General features: G+C 48.6%; 8 protein-coding genes across 8 annotated transcripts; 4 read left to right on the forward strand and 4 right to left on the reverse strand.

Moving 5' to 3' along the window:
* Positions 1-2097: 2097 nt before the first annotated feature.
* BP5553_06601 (uncharacterized protein) lies at positions 2098-4405 on the reverse strand (the record flags this gene model as incomplete). The annotated part of the gene is made up of 3 exons (XM_032015224.1): positions 2098-3194; positions 3345-3551; positions 3601-4405. The coding sequence occupies 3 exons, from the start codon at positions 4403-4405 to the stop codon at positions 2098-2100; spliced, it is 2109 nt and encodes a 702-aa protein (XP_031868645.1).
* A 480-nt stretch (positions 4406-4885) lies between these two features.
* On the forward strand, positions 4886-6556 carry BP5553_06602 (Uncharacterized protein; the record flags this gene model as incomplete). Its single annotated transcript, XM_032015225.1, has 1 exon — positions 4886-6556. One exon carries the CDS (start codon positions 4886-4888, stop codon positions 6554-6556), a length of 1671 nt encoding a protein of 556 aa, XP_031868646.1.
* Positions 6557-6733: 177 nt separating this feature from the next.
* BP5553_06603 (uncharacterized protein) lies at positions 6734-9523 on the reverse strand (the record flags this gene model as incomplete). The annotated part of the gene is made up of 4 exons (XM_032015226.1): positions 6734-8290; positions 8342-8901; positions 8967-9217; positions 9411-9523. The coding sequence occupies 4 exons, from the start codon at positions 9521-9523 to the stop codon at positions 6734-6736; spliced, it is 2481 nt and encodes an 826-aa protein (XP_031868647.1).
* Positions 9524-10230: 707 nt separating this feature from the next.
* On the forward strand, positions 10231-12270 carry BP5553_06604 (Lactose permease-like protein; the record flags this gene model as incomplete). The annotated part of the gene is made up of 6 exons (XM_032015227.1): positions 10231-10444; positions 10506-10700; positions 10756-11017; positions 11071-11663; positions 11876-12106; positions 12164-12270. The coding sequence occupies 6 exons, from the start codon at positions 10231-10233 to the stop codon at positions 12268-12270; spliced, it is 1602 nt and encodes a 533-aa protein (XP_031868648.1).
* A 3128-nt stretch (positions 12271-15398) lies between these two features.
* BP5553_06605 (uncharacterized protein) lies at positions 15399-16620 on the reverse strand (the record flags this gene model as incomplete). Its single annotated transcript, XM_032015228.1, has 4 exons — positions 15399-15455; positions 15527-16020; positions 16071-16252; positions 16313-16620. 4 exons carry the CDS (start codon positions 16618-16620, stop codon positions 15399-15401), a joined length of 1041 nt encoding a protein of 346 aa, XP_031868649.1.
* Positions 16621-17996: 1376 nt separating this feature from the next.
* Positions 17997-19710, forward strand: BP5553_06606 (Purple acid phosphatase; the record flags this gene model as incomplete). Its single annotated transcript, XM_032015229.1, has 3 exons — positions 17997-18564; positions 18670-19392; positions 19454-19710. The coding sequence occupies 3 exons, from the start codon at positions 17997-17999 to the stop codon at positions 19708-19710; spliced, it is 1548 nt and encodes a 515-aa protein (XP_031868650.1).
* A 566-nt stretch (positions 19711-20276) lies between these two features.
* Positions 20277-21757, forward strand: BP5553_06607 (uncharacterized protein; the record flags this gene model as incomplete). Its single annotated transcript, XM_032015230.1, has 3 exons — positions 20277-20329; positions 20394-21035; positions 21133-21757. 3 exons carry the CDS (start codon positions 20277-20279, stop codon positions 21755-21757), a joined length of 1320 nt encoding a protein of 439 aa, XP_031868651.1.
* A 647-nt stretch (positions 21758-22404) lies between these two features.
* Positions 22405-22662, reverse strand: BP5553_06608 (uncharacterized protein; the record flags this gene model as incomplete). The annotated part of the gene is made up of 1 exon (XM_032015231.1): positions 22405-22662. The coding sequence occupies one exon, from the start codon at positions 22660-22662 to the stop codon at positions 22405-22407; it is 258 nt and encodes an 85-aa protein (XP_031868652.1).
* Positions 22663-23234: the final 572 nt, after the last annotated feature.

A 23234-nucleotide genomic window follows, 5' to 3' on the forward strand; every position in this document is an offset into this window, starting at 1 on the left:
CCCCCCTCCCGCCCAACCAAACACCAACAATCTCCATCGCCAGACCAAGAAACCGATATCCTCTAATCCTCTCATCTCTACTGCGTGGTCTTGGTATCTTGGTATGTTATATGCCATGCCCCTCCCCGTCCAATTGCAAACACCACACTTTCGACCTCTCCAACACCGCCAGCTGGGGGTTGCGTCGCACGTGACTCGCTCGTTCTCGTTTGCAGCCACCCGGAACGGTCCAGATGCGTGCGCGCCCTCGCTGGACGCTGGAGTCGTGACAAAGGGGGGTCTGCGCTGGCTCTAGCTTTGCCCTCCAAGGACCCCAAGACTCCAACACACGCCCTGCCCGCCCTGCGCTATAAATATATGGTACGATTCTAGATCTCGAGAAGCCCCGGAATGGACTAGGTGGACCGAGTATATCGGGGGTTTTTTTTTTCTTTCTTCGCCATCGTCCTCGAGGAAAATACCAACTTGGTCTTTCTTTGGAAATCTCTGCTTCGGGAACCCGTCTTCAAGATTCGGGTTTTGTCTAGTGTTGCGCGGGGGCCTTGGGCTTTCTCCATATCTCGCTTGGTCCTGTCCATTCATTACCCAAGTCAAGTCAAGCGGCTCTTGTCTGTTCCCAATATTCATCGCTATCAATTTGAACCCCGGCCGCCATCTGCGATCCTTCCAGGCTCATCATGTAGGGGCCTACTTCCTTCGCGCTTCGTAAGGCAAATGGCTTTCTGGGAACGGATCCGATATTGCACATGCGAGGTACAGACTATCCAGAGTGAGCACAGAGTGCGGTGCACAGTTAATGTACATGTACATGTACGTACAAAGCACTCAAGTTGTTAGGTACCAACCAACATCTGCAAGCAATAATGTTCTGCGGTGGCAGAGTGCATGCGAAGTAGTACGTGCGAAATACGTGAGTACGTGGGAAGTCCGGAGTTGCAATGTACGGTGTCGGCACATACAGAGTCTCGGCCCGTCTGGGTCGGCCCAAGGGGAGTTAAGAATTTGGCAACAAAGTACAACAGCATCAGCATTGTGCAAAACTGTCACCTAGGCGCTCGCCCTAACACGCTGCTTTAAGTGAGATGAGGGCGACGGTGATGGTGAGCTCGCCTATACGATCACGAAAACAACACGCTGCTTTTAACGAGGCGAGGGTGATAGTATAAGTGAGCGACCACCTACCCCTGCGTATATAATCTATCACTCTTCACTAATATAACTCCCCTTACTTCCTAAAACTCGAGAAAGGGAAAATACAAACTAATTTCGGGGGATTGCGTAGGTGCGTATATTTTAAGACTAATATAGCTCCTATGGTGGGGTGGAACGAACTGTAGGATATCATCTGTACGATAACTGTTCTCCGGAGTATAGTTTTTGCGGGCCGGGCACTTGAAGTGCGCCGCGCCCGACAGCTGTAGTTATTAGGCATGCTCTTTCACCTATACATACTTTTACCCACTTTACTTTACTTTACTTTACACTACTCTACAAGAGAGTAGTTACTCTATTACAAAACAGCTCAAAAAAAAGGGCTTAACCCTATAAAGTTAATTAAAATTTTTAAGTAAGTTACATATAATAAGTTACGTATAGTTATATAGCTATTTATATTATTATATGGATCACTAATAAGATAAGCGGGAAATAAGACAAGGGATTATCACTTGAGGCTCGACGTGTGCTGATTTATTTACCGTACACTTAGACTGTATATTCCACTCCTTTACACTAGAAGTTATAAAGAGCTAATTTAGATTCTAGCCAAGTCGTTTATTTAAGCTCTTTCAAAAGTTAAGTTTTATATCCGACTATTAAAGTTTTATAGTAATAATGAGAAATTGTTATTACTTTTATAAATATATATAATATTATTTTATAGATTAATATAGTACTTTAAAAATATTACTCGGCTATATTTACTACTTTCTAATTAACGCTTTAAGTATATATAATAGATTAATTATATATATAAATTAGTTAATAGAAGAGAGAGTAGGAATGTGACTGAGTGACCTGAGTAGAGCGGCGATGGTGACTAACCGCGTTGGACGCGAAGCAAGTTCAGATTCGGCGTAGATTGCTAGTATAATTACGTTACACTGTAGAAATTCCTGTAGGAGGAGTCCCCCATTTGTCCTGCAAAGTCTTACCAAGGTGGCACGCTGATTTTTCCATCGCGAAAATACCTGTGACAATAGTGACGGAATAAGACTCCCTCGAGTCCGTAGTGCCTGATTGCTTCCATCTAGAACCTCCCTCCAAGTCGACGATATGGCGTATCGACGGAATGAGCGTCCGCTGAATCATCAGATTAGTGTTAGCGTGCGGCTTGATCACCATGCCCCTTGTTTCCACATCCACGTGTGGTACCAATTTTGAGCTGCTAAAAGAAGGTTCCTTTGTCAGGTCGACGACACCACTTGCACCAGATTCTGATATTATGAGAGAACTGGTTTCCGTTTCCCACCAGCCTTCGACCCCTGCTCCTAGTCTTTCGCCGTCAATGCTGGAGTTATAAGGTCTCTCGTATATACACAAGCCTTCTGACGTCTCGGCTGAGATAGAGAAGCCACTGTCGATAAGCTGTAACTTTTGCACAAGCCCACCACCGCTCAGTGGGCGAGTGCAAAGAACCTCGTGTACCCTCAGATGCCAGCCTGGGAATTTCTGAACCGGGGGGATGAGGGTCGTGCGTATCTCCACGTCAAAAATCCTAAACGGCCGCCAGGTACTGAGCAAGGTTGGAACGCTCTCATCCCCAACATTCGCAGAGCCGATTCGGAGGTCATATGGTTCCCAATGAGTTACCCACGTTTCACCATCATCCAGACTAAGAGCCAGCGTGCTATCAGGGGCAGTCTGCTCCAAGAGCCGGCCAACAGGGACACTGAAGCCAAAGGCAGACGAATAGGCGAATTTACCGTACTTGGCCTCCCTACCCTTGTGGTTACTCCGCGTGGCCTGACCAGAGGAGAGGAGAAAGTGATGCTCTGCCGTGTTGCACAAGATGTGCCGGGGTTGATTCAGGAGAGCCAAGTCGTCGGGACGAGATGATGAATTGGTCGGAAAAGGCGCTTCATCAATTGTCCAGAATTGATGATCCTGCGGAAGTGCCGCAACAACGAACGCCTTGAGGCACCAGTAGACTGACTGCGGCGAGTTGTAATCCTCGGACATATACATATTCGGGTCTGTGGAGGCTGTCAGTATCCATATAACTCTTCCAGTTCATATGAGTCTCGATTTCAACCAATACAACGATAGAAGGAAACAGGCGATGTAAAGATGCCGACCAGCGCCATTGAGGTACGGTCCACAACAATATTGCAGCATGAACGTACACGTATAACCGATATTTAACGATCCATCGACATTGAAAATGTCAGGCTTCTGAGACCACCATCGTAAATTGCGCAAGAGCATGCCTTTCACAACACCTAGGTTGTCCAACGGCGCCGGGAGTTCAATCTCGGCCAAGGCCGCAGCTGCCCAAAAGGCTGCCATGGCGAATCTATAGGTCATGCTACGTCCGAACGGGATCGCCGCGCCTAGCACATATCAGCCATTGTCTTCGGAACGTTGTCAGGTATCTCCTACCTTCGGCGTTGAAGTATCTCCAGAACTCTTTACCAAACTGCCTTGCCTGGTCCTTGTATTTCGCCGTCCTATCGGGGTCCCAGTCCGGTGCGAGCCTGACGTAGAGCAGCTGCGCAAATTGGATGGCAAAACTGCCAGAGTAATAATCTGCTTGCTTCCGGGCGCTTCCCCATTTGCCGTCGCTGGACCAACCATCACCGAGGTAGAAGGTGTCCAGGATTTCCAAGTCATGCTGAATCTGCTGCTCGACTTCGTCGACAGGAACCCCAAGACTCCGAGTCAGGGCAAGATTCACAAAGACCCGGAACCATCGCCAATTATTCTCCGACATGTCCCTGGAATTGATGGATCGCAGCCAGGTGATAAGGTTGGCCTTTGCAGCCGCGTCGTCCGCCAGCCCAAAGGCATCAGGTGCAATCAAGAGGGCATAAGCCACAGACTCCATCTCCACCATTCGCTGGTCAAAGTCACCGACGCTGCCCCAGAACTCTGGGGAATTAGGATCTGTTCCATTTTTCAGGCCAGTGATCCACGACTCCAGGCTGATGCCGCGCGCTTGTGATGATGACGGTTCCCCGTGTGACGGCGATGCCTGAACGCTCGCGATGAACCAAAGAGGTCGCGCAAATCCTTCCACCTGGGCGGCCTGCTCGCTAAAGCCAGTGCCAGTGGTTGTCGGTAGTCTGATCCGCGCCCTCCCTCGAGACTTGTATTGTTCAAGAGGCTGCAAGAGGGCGAGCCCGCCACAAATGAGGTCTGCCCGGGTCTTGAAGGGGTTGTGGGAGAACCCGTCGCGGAAAGGCATTGTTGGCACGCAAAACCAGTGTCGCTCCCCTGGAGGGCTGACAATGAGGCGGGATGGACGCTGCCAATCTCTCAAAATTCTCCAAGGATATATCAATGAATGAAAAGGTGAAGTCCATGTCCCACCGTGAACAATGCTATCTCCACTGAAAACCATATAGTTGCGCGGTTTTCCTTTCAATAGCCTAGGGTTTACTTAGCCCGCACGCCGGTTCAGATCGGGAGAATGGGTTCGGATTGCGGAGCAGACAGCCTCCGATGCCTCGAAATCACTCAGCTGCAACTACACCGGAGCACGTCAAAAGGGGGAATGAATGTGCACCCGTCAATCAAATAATGAGCCCCCATCGCCAGCTTGAGCCATATACGGCGAGTTCCCTACGAGTCAGAGCTTACACGACAAGGGCCAGCAGGCGTCTCTTCTTCATCAAGTCCATTCTTTTAAGTCCGCACATTCTCTGCCACATACAGATTTACAGACATGTCTTCGTTTACTATAAAAGTAGAGGTCCATTCGAACCCTCTTGCACTAGACGAAACGTGGCGGATCCCAGTTTTCGATGGAGAAGCCTCCGAGTCATTTCCACAAGCCACACCAATATCTAGCAAGTTAGAATCAACTGCACAGCTTGCGGATGATGTGCAAGGCGTTTCTTACCCCAAGACGCCACTTGGAGTGGACCTTGCAGGGCTCTTTGCGGAGAACGTCCTAGCCAAAATATACAGAACTGCAACCGGATCCATCTCCTTCTCTGCGGAATCCAGAGCAAACATCTCCCAAGGCATCACGCCCTCATTGGAATCAATACCGCGTGCGTTTCCCGAGTATGTGCCGCAGGATGGACCAAGGTCCGGGCATTACGAGCTTCGGGAGCCAGAGTTCTGGACATGCGGTTTCTTTCCAGGATCTCTTCACGGGATCCTGGAGCGGCTCACGAGATTCCCTCAGTCAATAAAGCTTCCCAATTGCAACAATAACCGCGAGAATCGGCTACAAATTGCGAAACTTCGGTCTGACTTCTTCGCCTTGTGCCAAATTTGGGCTGAGCACCTGCACGCCATGGCAAGTCGAACCGACACACATGATATCGGTTTCATCATCATGCCAGCTTTGCGACTGAACTGGGAGCTCACGGGCAACACAAGAACCCTCGACTCCATCATCCGCGCCGCACAAAGCCTTGCATCTAGATTCGTGCCGTCAGCGAAAGCCATACGCAGCTGGGACGCAAGGATCCAAAAGAACATCCAAATCACTTGCATGGATCAGAATCTCATTCTCATTATCGACAGCCTCTGCAATCTTGATCTTCTTTACTATGCCTCGAACCACTGTTCGGATGGAGCCGAACTATATGACATTGCAACAGCGCACGCTACCACGCTGCTGCGAACCCATCTCAGGCCTGAAAACTTTACTTCGGCCTCTGACAACGCATATCGAGGACGGTGCTATTCCACTTACCATGTCGCTAATTTGGAACCACAGACGGGGAATATCAAAAAGCAGTTCACTGCGCAAGGCCATTCAGATACCTCAACGTGGGCCAGGGGTCAGGCCTGGGCAATTCTTGGATACGCACAAACGTACATGTGGACCAAGGACAAGAAATTCCTTCAAGCGTCCTGCGGCCTGGCCGAGTACTTTATGCACCGGCTAGAAGCTGGCCCGCCCTTTTTGGACGCCGACATGGCGGATAACATCATTGATGCGGCGCCCGGCAGGCATCGCGGAGGCCGCTACGTGCCCTTGTGGGATTTTGATGCCCCCATCGAGGATCCTTCGACCCCGCTACGAGACTCTTCTGCTGGAGCCATTGCGGCCAATGGAATGCTTGTCCTTTCTCAGGGGCTGGCAGGCGCGGGGTATGACAATCTAGCGGCTAGATTTCGCAGCTCTGCCATAGACCTAGCTCACGACCTCGTCAACTTTGCTGTCGCTCCGGAGAAGGCTAGGTTCGTGGCCGGAGCAAATGGTGACGTCCGGGTAGAGGATGTCATTCAAGGGTGCACATTCGACGGTATTCTGAAGTTTGGGACAGCGAACAATAACGAGAATGCACAGAAGCGATACGCTAATCATGGGCTAGTATACGGTGATTACTATTTGGTGGAACTTGGAAACCGACTCCTCAGGATGGGATTAGACTAGATTCATGGTACCATGTGTATTATATAGAAGTTCTCATAGATTTTCAATATCAACATCCTCATTTATAGCAATGGCCAGGGTTATTTACAGGAATGATGCACATCTTCTGAATACACAGCTGGATACACAGCGTGCTATAATTATGTTATATATTTGATTGTGTTGAAAGAGCGTCTACTACCATCCGCTTTCCATGTCTGCTGTGAAGAGACTTCCGTCGTCAAAAGCTATCACACGGTCTAGGTTCATAAAATATTCATCAACGGCCTGGGTTATTGCACCGCCCATCTCTCCGACCCCGCTGGGTGTAAACATGGCATCATTATCTAAATAAAACCGACTGCCCTCAGTGGTGCCTACCTGAGCAGACGACGAGCTGGCAGCCGGGCGCCCGAGAGTACTCGGAGTGTTGAGGCTTGCGAATGGTAACTTGCCCGGCAGAGCGGCTTGGCCACCATCCCACTGACTGCCACCTGCCTCGGATTCGTGTCCCGAGGAATAAGTGGGAGTCGGACGATGATGTACAGGCGCAAACGTGGAGAAGTTGTGATTTTCCGTGGAAGTTGTGTCCAGGTGGTCTATTTCACAAGTAAAGTCCGTAGCATCGATCTGGAAGTTGCTATCTCGCAAGCATCTTCCGTATATGTCGTCTAGCTTTGCGGCATACTTAGCCGCTAGTGGTGGGTGTACCATGATCGTCTCGCTTGTGGCCCCTATCCAACGGCTTGCCATTTCTTCAAGACTTTCTTTCAAAGTCCAGAAGGCGTCTAGGAGCTGGTTGGCGGAGTCATGCCGCCAATGCACAATCATCATTTTCGCTGCCATGAAGACGCAGAATGCGAAGGGGCTTGTGACAGGCAGCATGCTCTCAGTCGTCTTCAGGTACTGTTGCGTAATGTTTGAAATCTCAACCCCTGCCAGGCAACATGTTTCAGCACTCCAGGCGCTTGGAAGCCTCTTGCGGAATGGCCAGGTGTGTGGAGGGTACGCAATGAGCTGGTGTAGTAGTATTGTGGAAGCATTATGGGTGACATGGGCAAGAGTGAGATTTGGGTCCATTCGGGCACTGAGCCGTGGTGCGTTCGAACTCCATTTCTGTGGTAGCATCATTTTCCAATGAGCAAGACGGATATCCAACTCCCTAAATCTCGCCAGCCAAGTATCCACCTCTTTCGGGTCGTTGGGGTCAATTCTCTGGTGGAGGAAAACGCTAGTCACGCGGCTCATCGACTCGACCGCTTCCACGCAATAGGCAAATGCCCCAACATTCGACATGTCAGCCTGGGAACCTGAGTAGGCTACGGTTGACGGGTTCCAGCAGCCTGCTTCGGGAGACCTTTTGTCAACATCTGGGTAGTGTGACCTGGCGCCAACGCGATTACCGCTGCGCAACATGGACTTGTCCCAGACACCCAGATACGGCGTTAGAACGGCCTCCTGTTTGCGCCATAAGATTCCATCACAAGGGAGCCGTTGGTGAACGTCGATGGAAGTTAAGCTCGTGTTCCACCCCATCGTAATGGAGCAGAATCTGTCGAGAATGAAGACATTCCAGAACACCCGACGTCTTTCTTCTGCATCGGCCCAGTCCTTGGCTGGCTCTAGGTACAGGAAGGGACGACAAAGCGGCTGACGATCGCCTGCATCGTGCTCCATCGTGAGCTGGCAATATTCCACGGTGCGGCTAAGAGAGGCGACGATGGACCAAGCTCTCTCGACGTGGCCACTTCCAATCTGAGCCCGTTAGACAGAGATTGGCAACGTTTGGCATTCTCGGCGACTTACATCATTGAAAACGAGTATAATGAGGGCTTGTAGGCCTTCAATGGAGAGACTTTCCATCGCGGTGGTGACTGCCCATCTCCTCACTCGTTCTGCTGGCCAACTTGAGTGAGACCGCCCCGAGAAAGCTTCTGAATCAGGCAAATACTTCGCCACAGTTATAGAAATTACCTGGACGATGATGGCTAGTTTCTGTAACTCCACAAGATCATCGAGCCGCTGGCGAAATCGGTCTTGATTAAACATGGGGATCCAAGGATGAATATGAGAAAAGTATGTATTAACCAAGGTTTCAATCAGTTCGGGAGATGGGAGCGGTGGGTGGTCATCCTGATGGCTAGGCTGATTTTCTATACACCTCCTCTTGCGCGGCGGCGGCGTCGCATCTTGGGCATTATCAAGGCTGCTATTTGATTTTTTGACCAGCTTGGGAAGCTCTCTGGCCAAAAGGGATATTATGTTGTCCGCGGCTCCATCTGATGTATCCTCTCCTATCTTGGCGCATTCTCCTCGTATACCAGGAGATGCCATGGCTTGTTCAGAGAGCGACCGTTCAATTGCGTCTGTTTGGTTATCAGTCATTGTCCTAAATCGTGGAAATACCAAAGGTACTGGGCATTCACCCCACCTAGTCTTTTGTAGATGCTTTCAATGGCGCCGGCCTTGACCCCGGGCTTGGTTCTTTTTGAATCGTATACACACTCATGGCCTGAAACATTCCCCATTAGTCGAATATCGATATAAGTGCAAAAGTCGATACACGACAGCTTCGGGAAGAAGAAGACGAAGAAGAAGGAAGAAGACGTACCATTCTTCCTGCAATGCGAACATGTCGGTCGATCCCTCGAGCAGCGAAGTTTTGCCTTACGGCAGCCGTTGCTGCAGGTGAACAGTTGTTAGCACGAAACTGATGGTGTCTCTCTTTGTTAATCGGAGTGATGAGAATTGAGCAAAAATAAACCATGGCCAGGGCAAATGCTTGTCAGCGGGATCCTCGCCACGCGTTTGGACCATCAGCTGGAATCTGGAGATGTTGGTAGAGAGAACGGATGCTACCAAACGGTAAACTCACCATGCGATTCGGCCGGCCGATGGCTCGGCTCCATTGTCTTCCTGGCCCGGTCGACGAGAAGAGCTGGACATCTCGTCATCACTCCCTTGGTCTTGGTGGTCCTGCTCCGGCATTCCGCATTCTCTACGGGCCGGTTGCTACGCCGGGCTACAAGCTTGATTTCGGTGTCCGGAGCCGGCTCGGCTCGTTGGTAGGTCCGGCAGCGTGTGTGCCTACTCCGAGGTCCAAAAAGCAGAGATCAGACTTCAAGTTCCCTGTCCGGCAAACAAGGGCTCTTTTGATGGAAGCAAGTCTCCAAGTATGACAGCTGGACGCAAAAGACGACGAACTTTGGGTTCGATTCAGATCGAGTATTGTTGTTGAAGGGGTTTTCAAACAAAGTGTTTTTCCAAGACGCCCGCTACGAGTAGCGCCCTATAGCGCCTTACAAAGTATGAGCCCTACCAGGTTCCAGCATGCGGGGATTCGCCCTAGGTGCTGTACCCCACAGACGATCAGCGATCTAGCTTCGGGAGCCGGAGTAGTTAAATAGCCGAGGGTGGGGTGGCTTGCCTTGACCAAGGAATGGCATTCCTCCGAAGCGTCAAGAGAGGGAGGTGTAGATTGGGCGACCATTGCCCCGGGTGAACCGTAGCCGTGGGACTTCCCTCACCTCCTAGCAGCGAATATAAACATGAGCACAAGCACAGAGAACCATGGATATCCTTTCGATGTGACCACTTACCCACTTACCCACCTTCACCCGACTCTCCTCCTCCTTCGTCTTCTTCACCCCACAAACTACCACCCACGGGCACAAGGGGTCCACTAAACCACCATCATGGCTTCAGCCAACAACCGGAAGGCCCAGACGGGGACCTCTGACCCCATTATCCAGAGGATTGCGGACGAGGACACAGTCCCTTGGTACAAGAAGAGCAACCTCCGTTATCTCTACTTGATGCTGTTTCCCACGTGCATGGGCATCGAGCTAACATCCGGCTTCGACTCGCAAATGATCAATGCCCTCCAGATTGTGCCAGCATGGGGAAATTGTACGTTGCACCCAAGCAAGTGATTGCTCCCCGGCCAAGGCCACGCTGAGCCTTTACCTAGACTTCGGAGACAGGCCCCACGGCAAGTTCTCCGGTGAACTCAAGGGCATCATCGCCGCTGCCTACTCACTCGGCGCCATCCTATCACTCCCGCTCATCGGCATGGTCAATGACAGGTTTGGTAGGCGTTGGTCTATCTTTGGGGGCTCGGCCATCATGGCCGCCGGCGCAATCATCCAAGGCTTCTCGGTCAACGGTACGGGATGGCCATCTTTGACATTTGAGAGTAGATTTTCTGACGTTGGTCATAGCTGCCATGTACATTATAGCACGTCTGTTGCTGGGATTTGGGATTCCAACTTGCATTGTCTCGGGATCAGCCTTGATCGGAGAGCTCAGCCATCCGAAAGAACGCGCGTACCTAACATCTTACTTCAACGTCTCATTTTACTTCGGACAGATCCTGGCCGCTGGGATTTGTTTCGGAACTAATAACGTGGCAGGTGACTATGCCTGGAGGATCCCGTCCTGGCTTCAAATGTGTCCCTCTCTGATACAGATGGCGTTCGTCTTGTAAGTTGGGACCGCCCGGGGCCGTCTCAAACATCGAAACTGACCCGCCGAAGCTTCATCCCAGAAAGTCCCCGGTGGCTCATCAGCAAAGACAGAGGAGAAGAAGCCTACAAGATTCTTGCAACATATCACGCCGAGGGTGACCACGAGTCTGAGTTCGTAAAGGCTGAGGTTGCCCATATTTCAACAACTCTCAAGCTCGAGGTGGGAGATTCCAAGAAATCATACCTGGACCTGTTCAAGACGGCAGGCATGCGACGTCGCTCGCTCATCAGTGCCATGCTGGGGCTCTTCACGCAGTGGTCCGGCAACACCCTCATCTCCTACTATCTGAGCGATATCCTCAACATGATCGGACAGTCAGATTCTATCTTCCAGCAACAAATCAACCTAGCCATTTCGTTCTGGAGCCTGGTCTGCGGTGTTATTATCTCCATAACAATGGTGCGGATGAAACGCGTCACAGCGGCCTACATGTGCACCATAAGTTTGTTAGTCGTATATGTCGCGTGGACTATCGCTATGCAACAATCGATCGTCGCCATGGAGAAAGGCTCCAGGAACAACGCTGCCAATGGGGCAGTCCTGTTCCTGATTTTCGCATACAAGCCTGCGTACCAGATATTCTATAATGCTTTGACCTACAGTGAGTTCCTTTCCCAATTTTTGGGGGAATTGTTTTCGAGAGTGCTTTATGCTTTCACTTTCATTCCCTATGTGTCGGGAGGACAATTTCCAACAGAAGGCGTATACCTGGCAATTTTGTTATTTGTCAAGGAAGATTTGTGTCTAACCCTCGAATGCTCACCTTGCCTTGCTTCCCCTAATATTCATCATGGCTAACTTGATTTACTACAGCTTACCTTGTCGAACTCTGGCCGTTTGCCGAGCGTTCCCACGGTATTTCCTGGTTCCAACTCTGGAGTCGGCTCGCGAGCTTCGCCACCACCTTTGTCAACCCTATCGGCCTGGAGAGTATCGGGTGGAAATATTTCATCACCTATTGTTGCATTTTGGTGTTTGAGATTGCCTTCGTATACTTCTACTTTCCCGAAACTTCTGGCCGTACCCTGGAAGAGTTGGCCTTTTGTGAGCTTTGTCCTCATCGTCTGGCCGTAATATTTTACTAACGACCATCTGTTGTAGTATTCGAGGACAAGTCGCTTGCCGAGGAAGCAAATGAATCTGCAGTCAAGGCACTCGGGGGACCTAAGCACGTCGAAGTAGAGACGTCGAAGAATTCGCTGGCGTAGAACGAGGCTCTTGTCGCAGTTCAGAACGATTGCAGTCGGATATAGGTAGCCCGATACTGAAACCATGCCATTTTGTTGAGCCACGAGCTGCGTATTTAGCCTCCTAAGAACCTCTGTCTCGTCCACATATTGTATACTGCGCGCTTTCTCGTGGGAACGGGCCATTACTTCACAAATATGATTTCATAAATTGAGAATCCCCACGAGGGCCGTCTTGCAGCCCTACTAGGATACCTGCACATATGACAAATTGACAATATACGCACCGCTTGCTAAACCTCTCCAATTCCTACTCAAATTTCTCAGCTTCATATACCTCTTGCTTCTCCTTCTGGACATGGAAATCGATCCAATTCCTTGACCGACCTGTCGGCTATCCTACACCACCTAGTAATAATAATAAGGGATTATCTAGCGGAGGATTACAGGGTTGTAGACGCTAAGGACAAGGTATTTATTGACTAGTGTTGAAGCTAACCGAGTACACGTGTTAACTACTATAAAGGTAATATTAGTTAGACTAGTCTAGTAATCTAGTATAATTATAACTACTAGAATCTAGATGTTAGTAATTTGACTACCGTTTTTGGCAGGCACCTGACCGCTATTTTACGCTGCACCCTCCACTCGCTTAATATTTAACCTGAGGCCGCCAAAAGTTTAGCGAGGCTCCCTCATCGCCGTTTTAAACAGAGAGCATTATTCTTCCAACTTTATTCTTACCTCTAGAAATAGCAGAACCTATTACCCCCCTAAAAACCGCGGGCTCTGTCCGAAGGGAAAGTTTCCAAGTAGAAAATAAATCACACTACCTATTCAACTTCCTACTCCCGCGCTATAAGATATATATATTCCAGCCGCTTTGTCCTCGACTCGTAACTCTTTATTCTTTACTCTATCCTCTACACCTCCTCGATCTACTCACTTATTCACTACACTACTCTATTACTCTATCTCTCATTCCACTAAACTACTCATTTTTTACTATTGCCTTCAATCATCCGTTTTTCGCTCTTCTTTATACTCAATTCTCTTGATCACTCTCTAGCGCTCATGAGTTCGACTAGCCTACGCATCGCTAAGCTAGTATAACATCGTGGTAGCTATGTCCGTGAGATTCGCAGCCTCTATATTCATTGCTCCTATTGAGTTGAATTATACTATAGTCTTTGCGAGGCTATTAATTTCCACCTAAAGTCAAAGGCTTCGAGTACCTCACTTGGTTTCTGTCTTGTCTTTTTAAAGATATATTATACTACTAAAGGATTTGACCGAATCTCCCTAGATACAGACCAAAATAGTACCATAATCGTGAGCATAGTTGTTCGTCGTTGCCCTAACACCATCGTTATTACAAATTCCCCTGATATCAATCTAATGCCATGAGCCGACAACCCAAACGTCACTGCCATCATCGCCGCACACTACCCTTCCCATCTACCATCAAAAGTATATCAACACCTAAATTTCTGAGATTCTTCCTTCCTCTGCCAATCACCCAACCCAGTGACGCAAATTCTAGCAGATTGCTAAACGATAAAATAAAGCATCTAACTAGCTTTGAGGCTTCAGTCGAATCGATACGTAGACTCTAAAAATCTCATAATAATATCGCAATTTTGTATTATTTCTAAGGTGATGTTAAGTTTGTGCTATTACTGCTGTCAGAGATGACTTTCATTGGAGCTGCGAGCTCAATTGCTATAGGTCTTTTACTATTGCTGTCCGTCTTCGTTCTATGACATATTCCCGAAAATATCTTCCCAAATTACATTGCTTATATATAGTCCGTTGACTGAGGCAAATCCTTCTTACACTAAAGATGCTCTGAGTCTTAACTGTGTCTTTGTCCAGCTTCATAGCTGCTCCTCTTTTCCTTCCTCCCGAGCTCTAGGTCTACGAGATCGCTAGGTGTCCAGTTCTGGGGCGCTCACAGATTTCCGCTGGGAATGCCCTCTCCACCGCTGTCCTAATCAGCCTCTTGAACGAAGTCGCCTTGGATTCGTCAACAATGGAGCATAGCATGTGCACCACCTCGGTCAGTAGCCTGAAGTTGCAGGCTCGCAGCTCTGCGGTACACATAGTGTTTAGGCGGCCGAAGAACTTGCCGCTGGTCGAGATGATCATGACCCTGTTGCCCAAGGTTTGCTGGATGGAGTCGTTCATGAACGCGCTGTAGGAGTTGCCAATGCCCTTGATTTGGACAATGAAACAGTAAGTGAAAGATGATCAGTAAATCCCAGGAATCAGCTTAAGAAGGTCAATATCTCTCAATGCCTACCTTCTAGATGCTAATCAAAGTTGAGAAAGACATCACGGTCACGAAGCACAAGACCACTCCGTCCATAAGTCTCTCACTTACCTCCTCTCTCACGAACACATCACGTTGGCCAGAGCAGATGCGACGTGTGCTTAGCCTCCGCTCAGCCCCGAATTACTCTCTCAACCAAGCCCGCTAGCTTCGCAGAGGCACAAAGACGAGTTTTCGATTTGATAGACCCTTTGAGCAGTTTCGTGTGGCACAACACAACCCAAAAACATATATTTCTATACTTCGAATACTACTGTACTTTTAGAAAAGTTTTAATAATAATTTATTACTTTTACTATTTATAATATATAAATATAAGTTATTATTAATTAATTATTACTTTAAAAAGTATATTTTCTTTTTATATTGTAAGAGAATATTAAACTTTTTACTAAAAGCGTTTTACTTAATCCTTTATTTATTATATGCTTACTTCTAAGAGTTTTTTATTAAAAGCTCTATTTATTATTATAGATTTTTATTTCTATTTAAACTTAGCGTAATCTATCGGTGGATATTAAGGAGGCATCCCCTCCTGGACCTTAGAATACAAGTCAGTTGCAATCCTTAATATCTTCCTCTATAATCCGACTGTAGACTCCTAGCTTGACCTTGAACTCTCGCTTGTTATTTTGACGCTATTCCCGCGGCTCTTTCAGCATCGGCCATATAAGTGGACAATGCAGGGATTGAGCAGGCGCAAAATTCCCAATCCAACACAACAATGATCCGGAAATCATTGTCAAGGGCTTCCGGCATTTTATCGCAAAAACTTCCTAAGTGCATACTTCCCACATGAATACCCGCGCAGTCCAAACTAATCATTATTATCAGATGATACACTAACATGGGTAGTCTTAGTGATGCCCCCTTCCTATGGTTGTTCGTCAGCAACAGCTCGGCAGCGAACATTAGAACTTGGTCCCACGATCAAGAATCACTTACGATCATCATTTCCTCGTCGCTATCCTGTCCACGAGTAGCATGGCCTTGAATAATCGCGGAAGGTCTTCGATTTAGCTCAATTCCCCGACTCCTACCAGTGTAATTCCCATCCGCACGCGCAGACTTCGATGCTGACCAGGAGTCTGGGAGGTAGCTGTGTCCTCTCGGTGTACTTCTCTGTTGTGCTTTGATACTCAGCATTCCGTAGATGGTTGGGGCATTGGCGACAAATGCAGCGAAGAAGATTTCAATGTTCGCGATAGTGTGTGATGGTCCAGATCGTTGAAAGAGGACGACATTCAGTAAAAGGCGGGTCAACGACACCGCAACAATCGCCAGTCCAACCGTGAATAGGGCAAGAAGCCGAAGCCTTTCAAGAAGAGGTCGTTTAAGCTTGATAACTTGCGGCAAGGGAAGAGCGATCAGCATTACATCCGTGGCCATGCTGAGACTTGAGAAAACTTCCAACTGAATGATGCCTTTGCTGCATGTTCCTGTGCGATAATCAACGGGACGTTTTGTCGGGTCAATCGGGGCGCCTTACCTGGATATGGAGTCACCTGCCAGTAGCGGCCGAAAGGTCGGCATTCGGTGAACGTAACGATGAAGGCGACGATGAATGTGACGGCCAAGGTTGCCCAGTAGAACTTCACGATCTTATCCGACTTCAGTCCGCGCAGGAGACGTTGCAAAACACACATGACGACACACTTTTGAAGCCAGGTACTAAGAAGAAAATATCAGTAAAAGCATAATGTATCCAGAGGCTCCAAATGAACGACCTACTACACGGTGTAAAACGCTCGATTGACCATTGTCAACTTGCTTCCAATCTCATGTCGATAGATGTATTCGGGGGTGAGCGTGATCTTTTCCAGGGCAGCTTTGGAAATGCTGTTGGTTCCCCAGACCAGCGCCACGTGGATGACAGCACCTCGCAGCAAGATCGATATAATAGACATGATGGTGAAGTATTCCCCAAGTTCAAGTCCATTCTGTCGGTATCGCTTAAGGCCGAGGCGTAGCAGCATGATAGCTACTGCGCCCCCTGTAAGAACCCACAGGATAATGAGCTCGCTCTCCTTTTCTTCCATCGTGAAAGATGCAAGCAATTACTCTTGCAAGAAAGACGGCCGTTGTCCAGTCCCATGAGAGAAATTTATCCCAGCAGCATTAGAGCAGAAGATGAAACATAAAGTAGAAGTCGATAGAACATGTGGAAGAGAGACTATATGGCAGATCTTCGAAAGCAGCGCAATTGCAAGATAATGTATAATGGCATTGCGACAGCCCACAAATTCCGCATTACGGGGCTGTTTCATCGCTAGTCGCAATGCGGCTAACCCGCTACAGCAGGCCACAGGTCCCCTTTTCAGGCTGGGAAGCATGGCAACCGCTACCCAATCGTGTAGGCATATAGTCCAGTGCCAAGTAAGCACGTAGTCTCTCACAACTATCGTTTCTTAGGGCTCTCGGACATATTACGACAAGCCCCGCGGAGTCCTGGGCCTCGTCTTTTTCCTCCGTTACAGTAGCGGTTTGATAAGACCAAAAAGGTGAAGAAAATGGGCCCTTCTAGAGTTCCATCACCGAATTCTATTATTCCGACATCTCCTCCATGGTCGTGAAAACGAGACTTCATGATTCGAGAGGGCATCGCTTGGCATCTCCGGGCATTCTGGACCAAAGCCACCTTCGCATGTAAACTTTGCAAGGCTAAGGGCATCGTGGTCTGACAACTTTTCTGTACAGACACACACACGGGGGGGGGGGATTTTGAACAGGAAGATGTAAGCGCACTGTAGTACCTTGCTGGCCCCTTATCTGGAGAAAGCTTGAGTCGGGGCTTGGAGAAAGCTTGAAATGGCGTTTTGCTCATTTCAAACTCTCCAGCCACGCGGCCGGGTTCCAGCCGGGACCGGGACCCGGGACCGGGGTGCCCGTGCCGCTGGGATATTGCCTTTGGCACGTGGGGAAGCGGAGGCCTCCGGTTGGTTCCGGCTACCCTCGGCTCGTTAAACATGTACATGTACGAGATGATATGCCTACCACCTGGTACTTGGTATTTGTACCCTGCAGTACGAAGTACAAACCAACAAATCAGTTGCTATGACAGCGCTGCGTTTACCTCCGCAAGGCGTTATATAGCCAACGAGAGCCCCGGTCTGCATTTAGTCATGGCCGAACCCTGCTACGTCGTACAGCAGTAGAAGTGGAATAGGTACGTAGGTACCTTACCTTACCCATACTCCGGACTCTGTACAACCTCTGTAACCAATAGCCACATGGCTGGCTGCCCAGGAAGGAAGGAGAGCACGAGACCCTGGAGCTATAAAACTACCTAGGTATATAACCAGAAACTTGCAAGTCTCGACTCTCGACTCTCGAAGGCATGCATTTTCTCTCCTTGGCGTGCAGTGCCTGAACTACGTCGTCCACTCGTTTCTCGCCAGCCCGTGGAACAGCCACAATGTCGCCTCTCGACCCCATTACCACCATTCTGGCGATCCTCGGGATCAGCATCCCCATCCATGGTCCCGCGGATAGCACCGTCAACTCGCAAGTGCGCCTCGCATACGCAGGTCATACGGGGATGATGGTGTCATGGAATACATTCTCCCAAGTCGAAACTCCAGCGGTCTTCTACGGCCGCGATCGTCATGCGCTTATCAACTGCGCAACCTCCGACGTTTCTGTTACCTACAACACGTCTTTGACATACAACAACCATGTCAAACTCACCGGGCTAGAGCCAGATACCCTCTATTACTATTTGCCCACGCCACTGCTAAAGGACAATACGACGGTTGCCCCGTATTCTTTCCGCACCAGCCGAGCACCGGGAGATGGAACCCCATATACCGTGGCTGTGACTATTGACATGGGAACGATGGGACCGCTGGGGCTGAGTACGAGTGCGGGGACCGGTGTTTCTCCCAACAATGTTTTACAACCAGGTGAAATCAACACCGTCCAGTCTATGATAGCGGCTGTCGACCAGTATGAATTCGTTTGGCAGCCTGGAGATATGGGCTACGGTGAGTGACGCTGGAAGTCCGTTCTTCAGAAGAATGGATCTCAAATCCTTTATCAATCTCTTCCCTAATGCTGAAGCAATTGGCTGACTCTTCAACTTTTGACAGCGGACTACTGGCTCACCGAAGAAATCCAAGGTTTCCTTCCCAACACCACCATCGCGGATGGCTACAAAGTCTATGAATCCATCATGAACCAGTTCTACGATGATCTCACCCCGATCACAACTCAAAAACCGTACATGGTCGGACCCGGCAACCACGAAGCTAATTGCGATGCAGGCGGAGTCACCGACACATCGAAAAACATCACATATGATGGCAGTATTTGCATGCCTGGCCAGTCCAACTTCACTGGCTACATCAACCACTTTCGCATGCCTTCTGATGTTTCTGGTGGGACGGGCAATTTCTGGTATAGTTTTGACCATGGAATGGCGCATTACATCCAACTCGATACCGAGACAGATCTCGGGCACGGGTTCATTGCTCCGGATGAGCCGGGTGGATCAGGGGGCAAACTTGATTCGGGACCGTTCAACTATACTATGAATGCTCAAACCACCTGGTTGGAACAAGATCTGGCGGCTGTAGATCGGACGAAGACGCCATGGATCATTGTCGCGGGACACAGACCATGGTACCTGTCATATGCGAACGTGTCGAAGACCATTTGCTGGACCTGCAAGGATGTCTTTGAGCCACTTCTCATTCAATACGGCGTTGACTTGGTTATCACAGGACATGCACACTTCTACGAGCGAAACGCTCCTATCGCAAATGAAGTGATTGATCCCAATGAGCTGAATAACCCTTCAGCGCCGTGGTACAGTATGTTTTCCCTCTCTTTTCCTACGCTCAAACCAGTTTTTACTGACATCATACCTTTCAGTCACCAATGGAGCAGCTGGCCATTACGATGGTCTCAACGCTATGGCCGTCCCATTCAAACCATACCATCGCTTCGGTCTCGATACCCACAATGCCACATACGGATGGTCGCAGCTCACTTTCCACAATTGCACACATATGACGCACGACTTTATCGCCTCGAAGAATGGCTCAGTCCTGGATACGGCCACTTTGTACAAAAGCAGGAATTGCTCGGTCACACCATCGAAGAGGAGTGTTCCTGTTGAGGATCTCTGATTCCAAGTCAAAGCCCCTGAAACCACTGAAACGGCCAAACTCCTTTGCGCATAAACAGACCGCTCACATGTTCGATGTCTAAGCTTCGCACACTTGGAGATCTGTTTCGCTAACAATTAGCATAGGTTTCAGATCCCCGGAAATGTGATTTAAGTTCCACTAAACATGAAAATCACAGAGCTTTATTCAACTTGGTCAACTAGCCCAAATAATACAAGTCTTAATATAAGCTTTCTACTCCTTAGATTAGTAGACAACTAATTAAATTTAACTCTTAATTCTATAAGTTATATAACTTTAATTATACTTACAATTCTATTAATAATATAGTTGTAACCGTAATAGCTATAAGCTTAGTTTATATATTTTATACTAAGTACTAATAATTAATTATTTAAATACTATTGTATTCTATAAGAAGTTAACAAATAGTATAAAGTTTTAATTATATATTAAAAGTAAAGCAGTAGTTACTAATAATTATAAAATTAATTTAAAGAGATAAATTAAAGTTATAATTAAGTTCTTTAATTAAGGTAAGTATTTATCTTGATGAGAAGACGCACATGTCCGTCGCACGTGTCCCGTATGCAGGTGTGCCTGCAGCCACATGGCAGCAGTCCAGGCAACAACAACTCTCCACCCAGCGCCTCGTCAAACTCTAGATTATGACAGAAACCAAGCAAGCATCAACCATCGAGCGTCGAGCGTCGAGCACCGCGGCGCGCGTCATTGAAGCCGACCGTCAACGGCCAACCTCGTGGTATCCCCGAAACCACTGGGGGATATACTATGGAGTCAAGCACCCACAGCGGATTCCCGCACATTAATATCGGCCGAATGTTTGAACCTCGTCCAGAAGCTGCGCGCCCAACTCGCTGGCGGCCGAGTACAACAGATGCGCCCAAATTACGACGAAGCCTCACCATTCCCTTGGCAGCAGCCACCGAACGGATAACCCACGATCAGTTCCAAACCCTCTTTTTCCGACTCCCATATGAGATTCGAATGGTTATTTACCAGATGGTGATCGATGCATGGCACGACTGCTGGGGCGACAAAATCCATATCGTCAAAGGCGCCAACCTGAGACTGCCCGTCTCCTCTAACTTAGGCAGCCAGGACCTTCTAGGCGTGCCGTGTAGGATTCAACCTCATGACTACGCATCTAGGCGTGGGATGACCAGTCCAATACTCTGGCCCATTTGGCATGACCGGTGCAAAATCGGTTGGAGGGATCCGCCTCCACCGGCGACGCCCTGGAATTACTGGATCGGCCAACGAGTGACCACCAGCTTGAGTTTGTTCTTGACCTGTCGCCGGATGTAAGTTTAAGAGTATATCTATCATATCCACCTCACTAGATGTTGGAACTGCAGGTCTAGATTCGCCAGTGGTCTAACATCTCCTGACGGGTTATAGATACTCGGAAGCCATCGATTTGCTATACTCATCTTTCTCATTTGATCTCCTCATGATAGCAGCCGCCCACCACTTCCTCTCCGCAATGCCTTCACAAAGACTGCATCATATCAAATGCCTCAGTCTCATGGTCCGCCCATCTTTGCCGCCGGAAATAAACCCTACTAGAGGAGAACCTGAAGGACCAGAAACGTGGCAACAAATATGCCGAATAATCAAAAGTATGGAAGGGCTGCAAGAACTGCGCATCAGTATCTTCAATCCATGCATGCATTACCGCGAGAGCGAGCTGCTACACCCACTCCTGGGCACCAAGGTTCAAAACGCAAATTTCGTTGTCGAGATGTCTTGGGCAACTGACAAAACCATAGCTGACACAGAGGCATGGGGAGCTGCCCTAGTTGAACCCGTTCCGTTTACCATCGTGAGAAGGGGCCCAAGCATCGAGGACCATGAGATTGAACCTGTTAATTTGTCTGGTTATACCAGACCTAGGTGGAGACGAGTCCTCTCAAATATACTGTGGTGTCCCGTGATGGCACCCCTAGAGCTGTTGTTAATTGTGCTGACCAAAATCGTTGATTATAAGGAATCCCGTAATATTAGGCGGAACCGAGATGGGTAGAGAAAGGGGGGTTTAATTTGTGGTGTGTTTTCTGCTCTTCCTTCCGTCCTAAACAGGAGTGGAATCCTCGGGCTTTGGGATTTTGTTTTGATGATGTGCGGATAGGATCATTGCGCAAAGCATTGGAAAGAGATACTAGATTCATTTCAACTACCAACAGTCGCACCAAGGCATGTATGTACTAGTAAAAGATATCCTATCCCCATTTCAGCGAGTCCTGTTTATTTAATACAGAACCTCAGATTTCCTTCCCAGTAGTTGCAAGCGCTTTACACCAGAGGGCCAAGGGGACGAGGATGAGCGAATCAATAATCCTTCTATCGATGATCCATCTTCATGACGAGGCTAGCAGCATATCTTACCACCCAGACACATTCTCTGTGAGTTTTATCGTTTGACGGACTTTTTACCACGAAATATACTTTCCAGAGCAGAGAAGTAGCTTATTTTAAAACGCGAATTGATGAATCAAGATATCTCCTTGGCAACTTAGCCTCCATAATGTAACTACAAGACGAACAACGCCTTGGTATTAAATTACAGCAATCCACAACCAGACAACCCAAACCCAACACCCTCACCCATCTCCTCAACACCACCCATCACTCACTCAAACCCTCCCCATAATCACCAAAAACCCATCACCTTCACACCACCGTACTATTCTCATAATGCCCGCCAACGACCTCTTTCCCATTCCCGTCGCCATCCACCCTCTCAACTCCTACCCCATTATCCCTAGCAGCAAACCCCTTCTCATGCAGCGCAATCTTCCTCTCTCTCTCCCTGTTCGCGTCGCGCTTATTCTTGAAATACATTGCCGTGGCGAATACACCGAGCGAGACGATCATGGCGCCGACGAAGCCGAAGAGGACGCCGAATTCGTGGTTGAGTTTGGACACCATGGTTTCTTTTTGTTGTTTGGTTGTTTTTCTGGGTAGGGTAGTTTGTAGGTATGTAAGTTTGGTGGAAGTTAGAGCGTGGGATTCTGTCAGATGGGTATCGTTAGTTAGGTGGTTTCAGTGTATGCGTTATTGGATGTATGCATGGCATACCTTCAATTCAGCAATCGCACACCACTTCCACTAATAATATATTTTATCTTTATTTCCTCACGCAGCAGCAGCAGCAGAGGATTATCTGTGTCGCAAGAACCACCATCTATCTACCTACCTATCTACCTTATCTATCCTTCCATAAGCAAGATCTCCGCAATCCATCATACAGCTTATCCAGCTAACTATCGCAGTTGTCGGAATGATGTAATTTTCGCAGCCCTTGTGGTGATGATCTGCTGCTTTGTTTCGATTCGTACGATTATTGGTCGCGGGCGTGGTGTAAAGGGGGTGTGGGAGTGCGATGCCAGGGGTAGGCGTTGGCTCGCTTGGCGGTGGTCGGCGGTGATGAGATCATGGGTGTAGAGGGGGGGAATGCTGCGTGACTTCATCGCATAGCGAGTTGGGTACGGAGGTATCTA

Source organism: Venustampulla echinocandica (assembly GCF_003357145.1).
Source record: "Venustampulla echinocandica strain BP 5553 chromosome Unknown scaffold_4, whole genome shotgun sequence".
NCBI lineage: Eukaryota > Fungi > Ascomycota > Leotiomycetes > Helotiales > Pleuroascaceae > Venustampulla > Venustampulla echinocandica.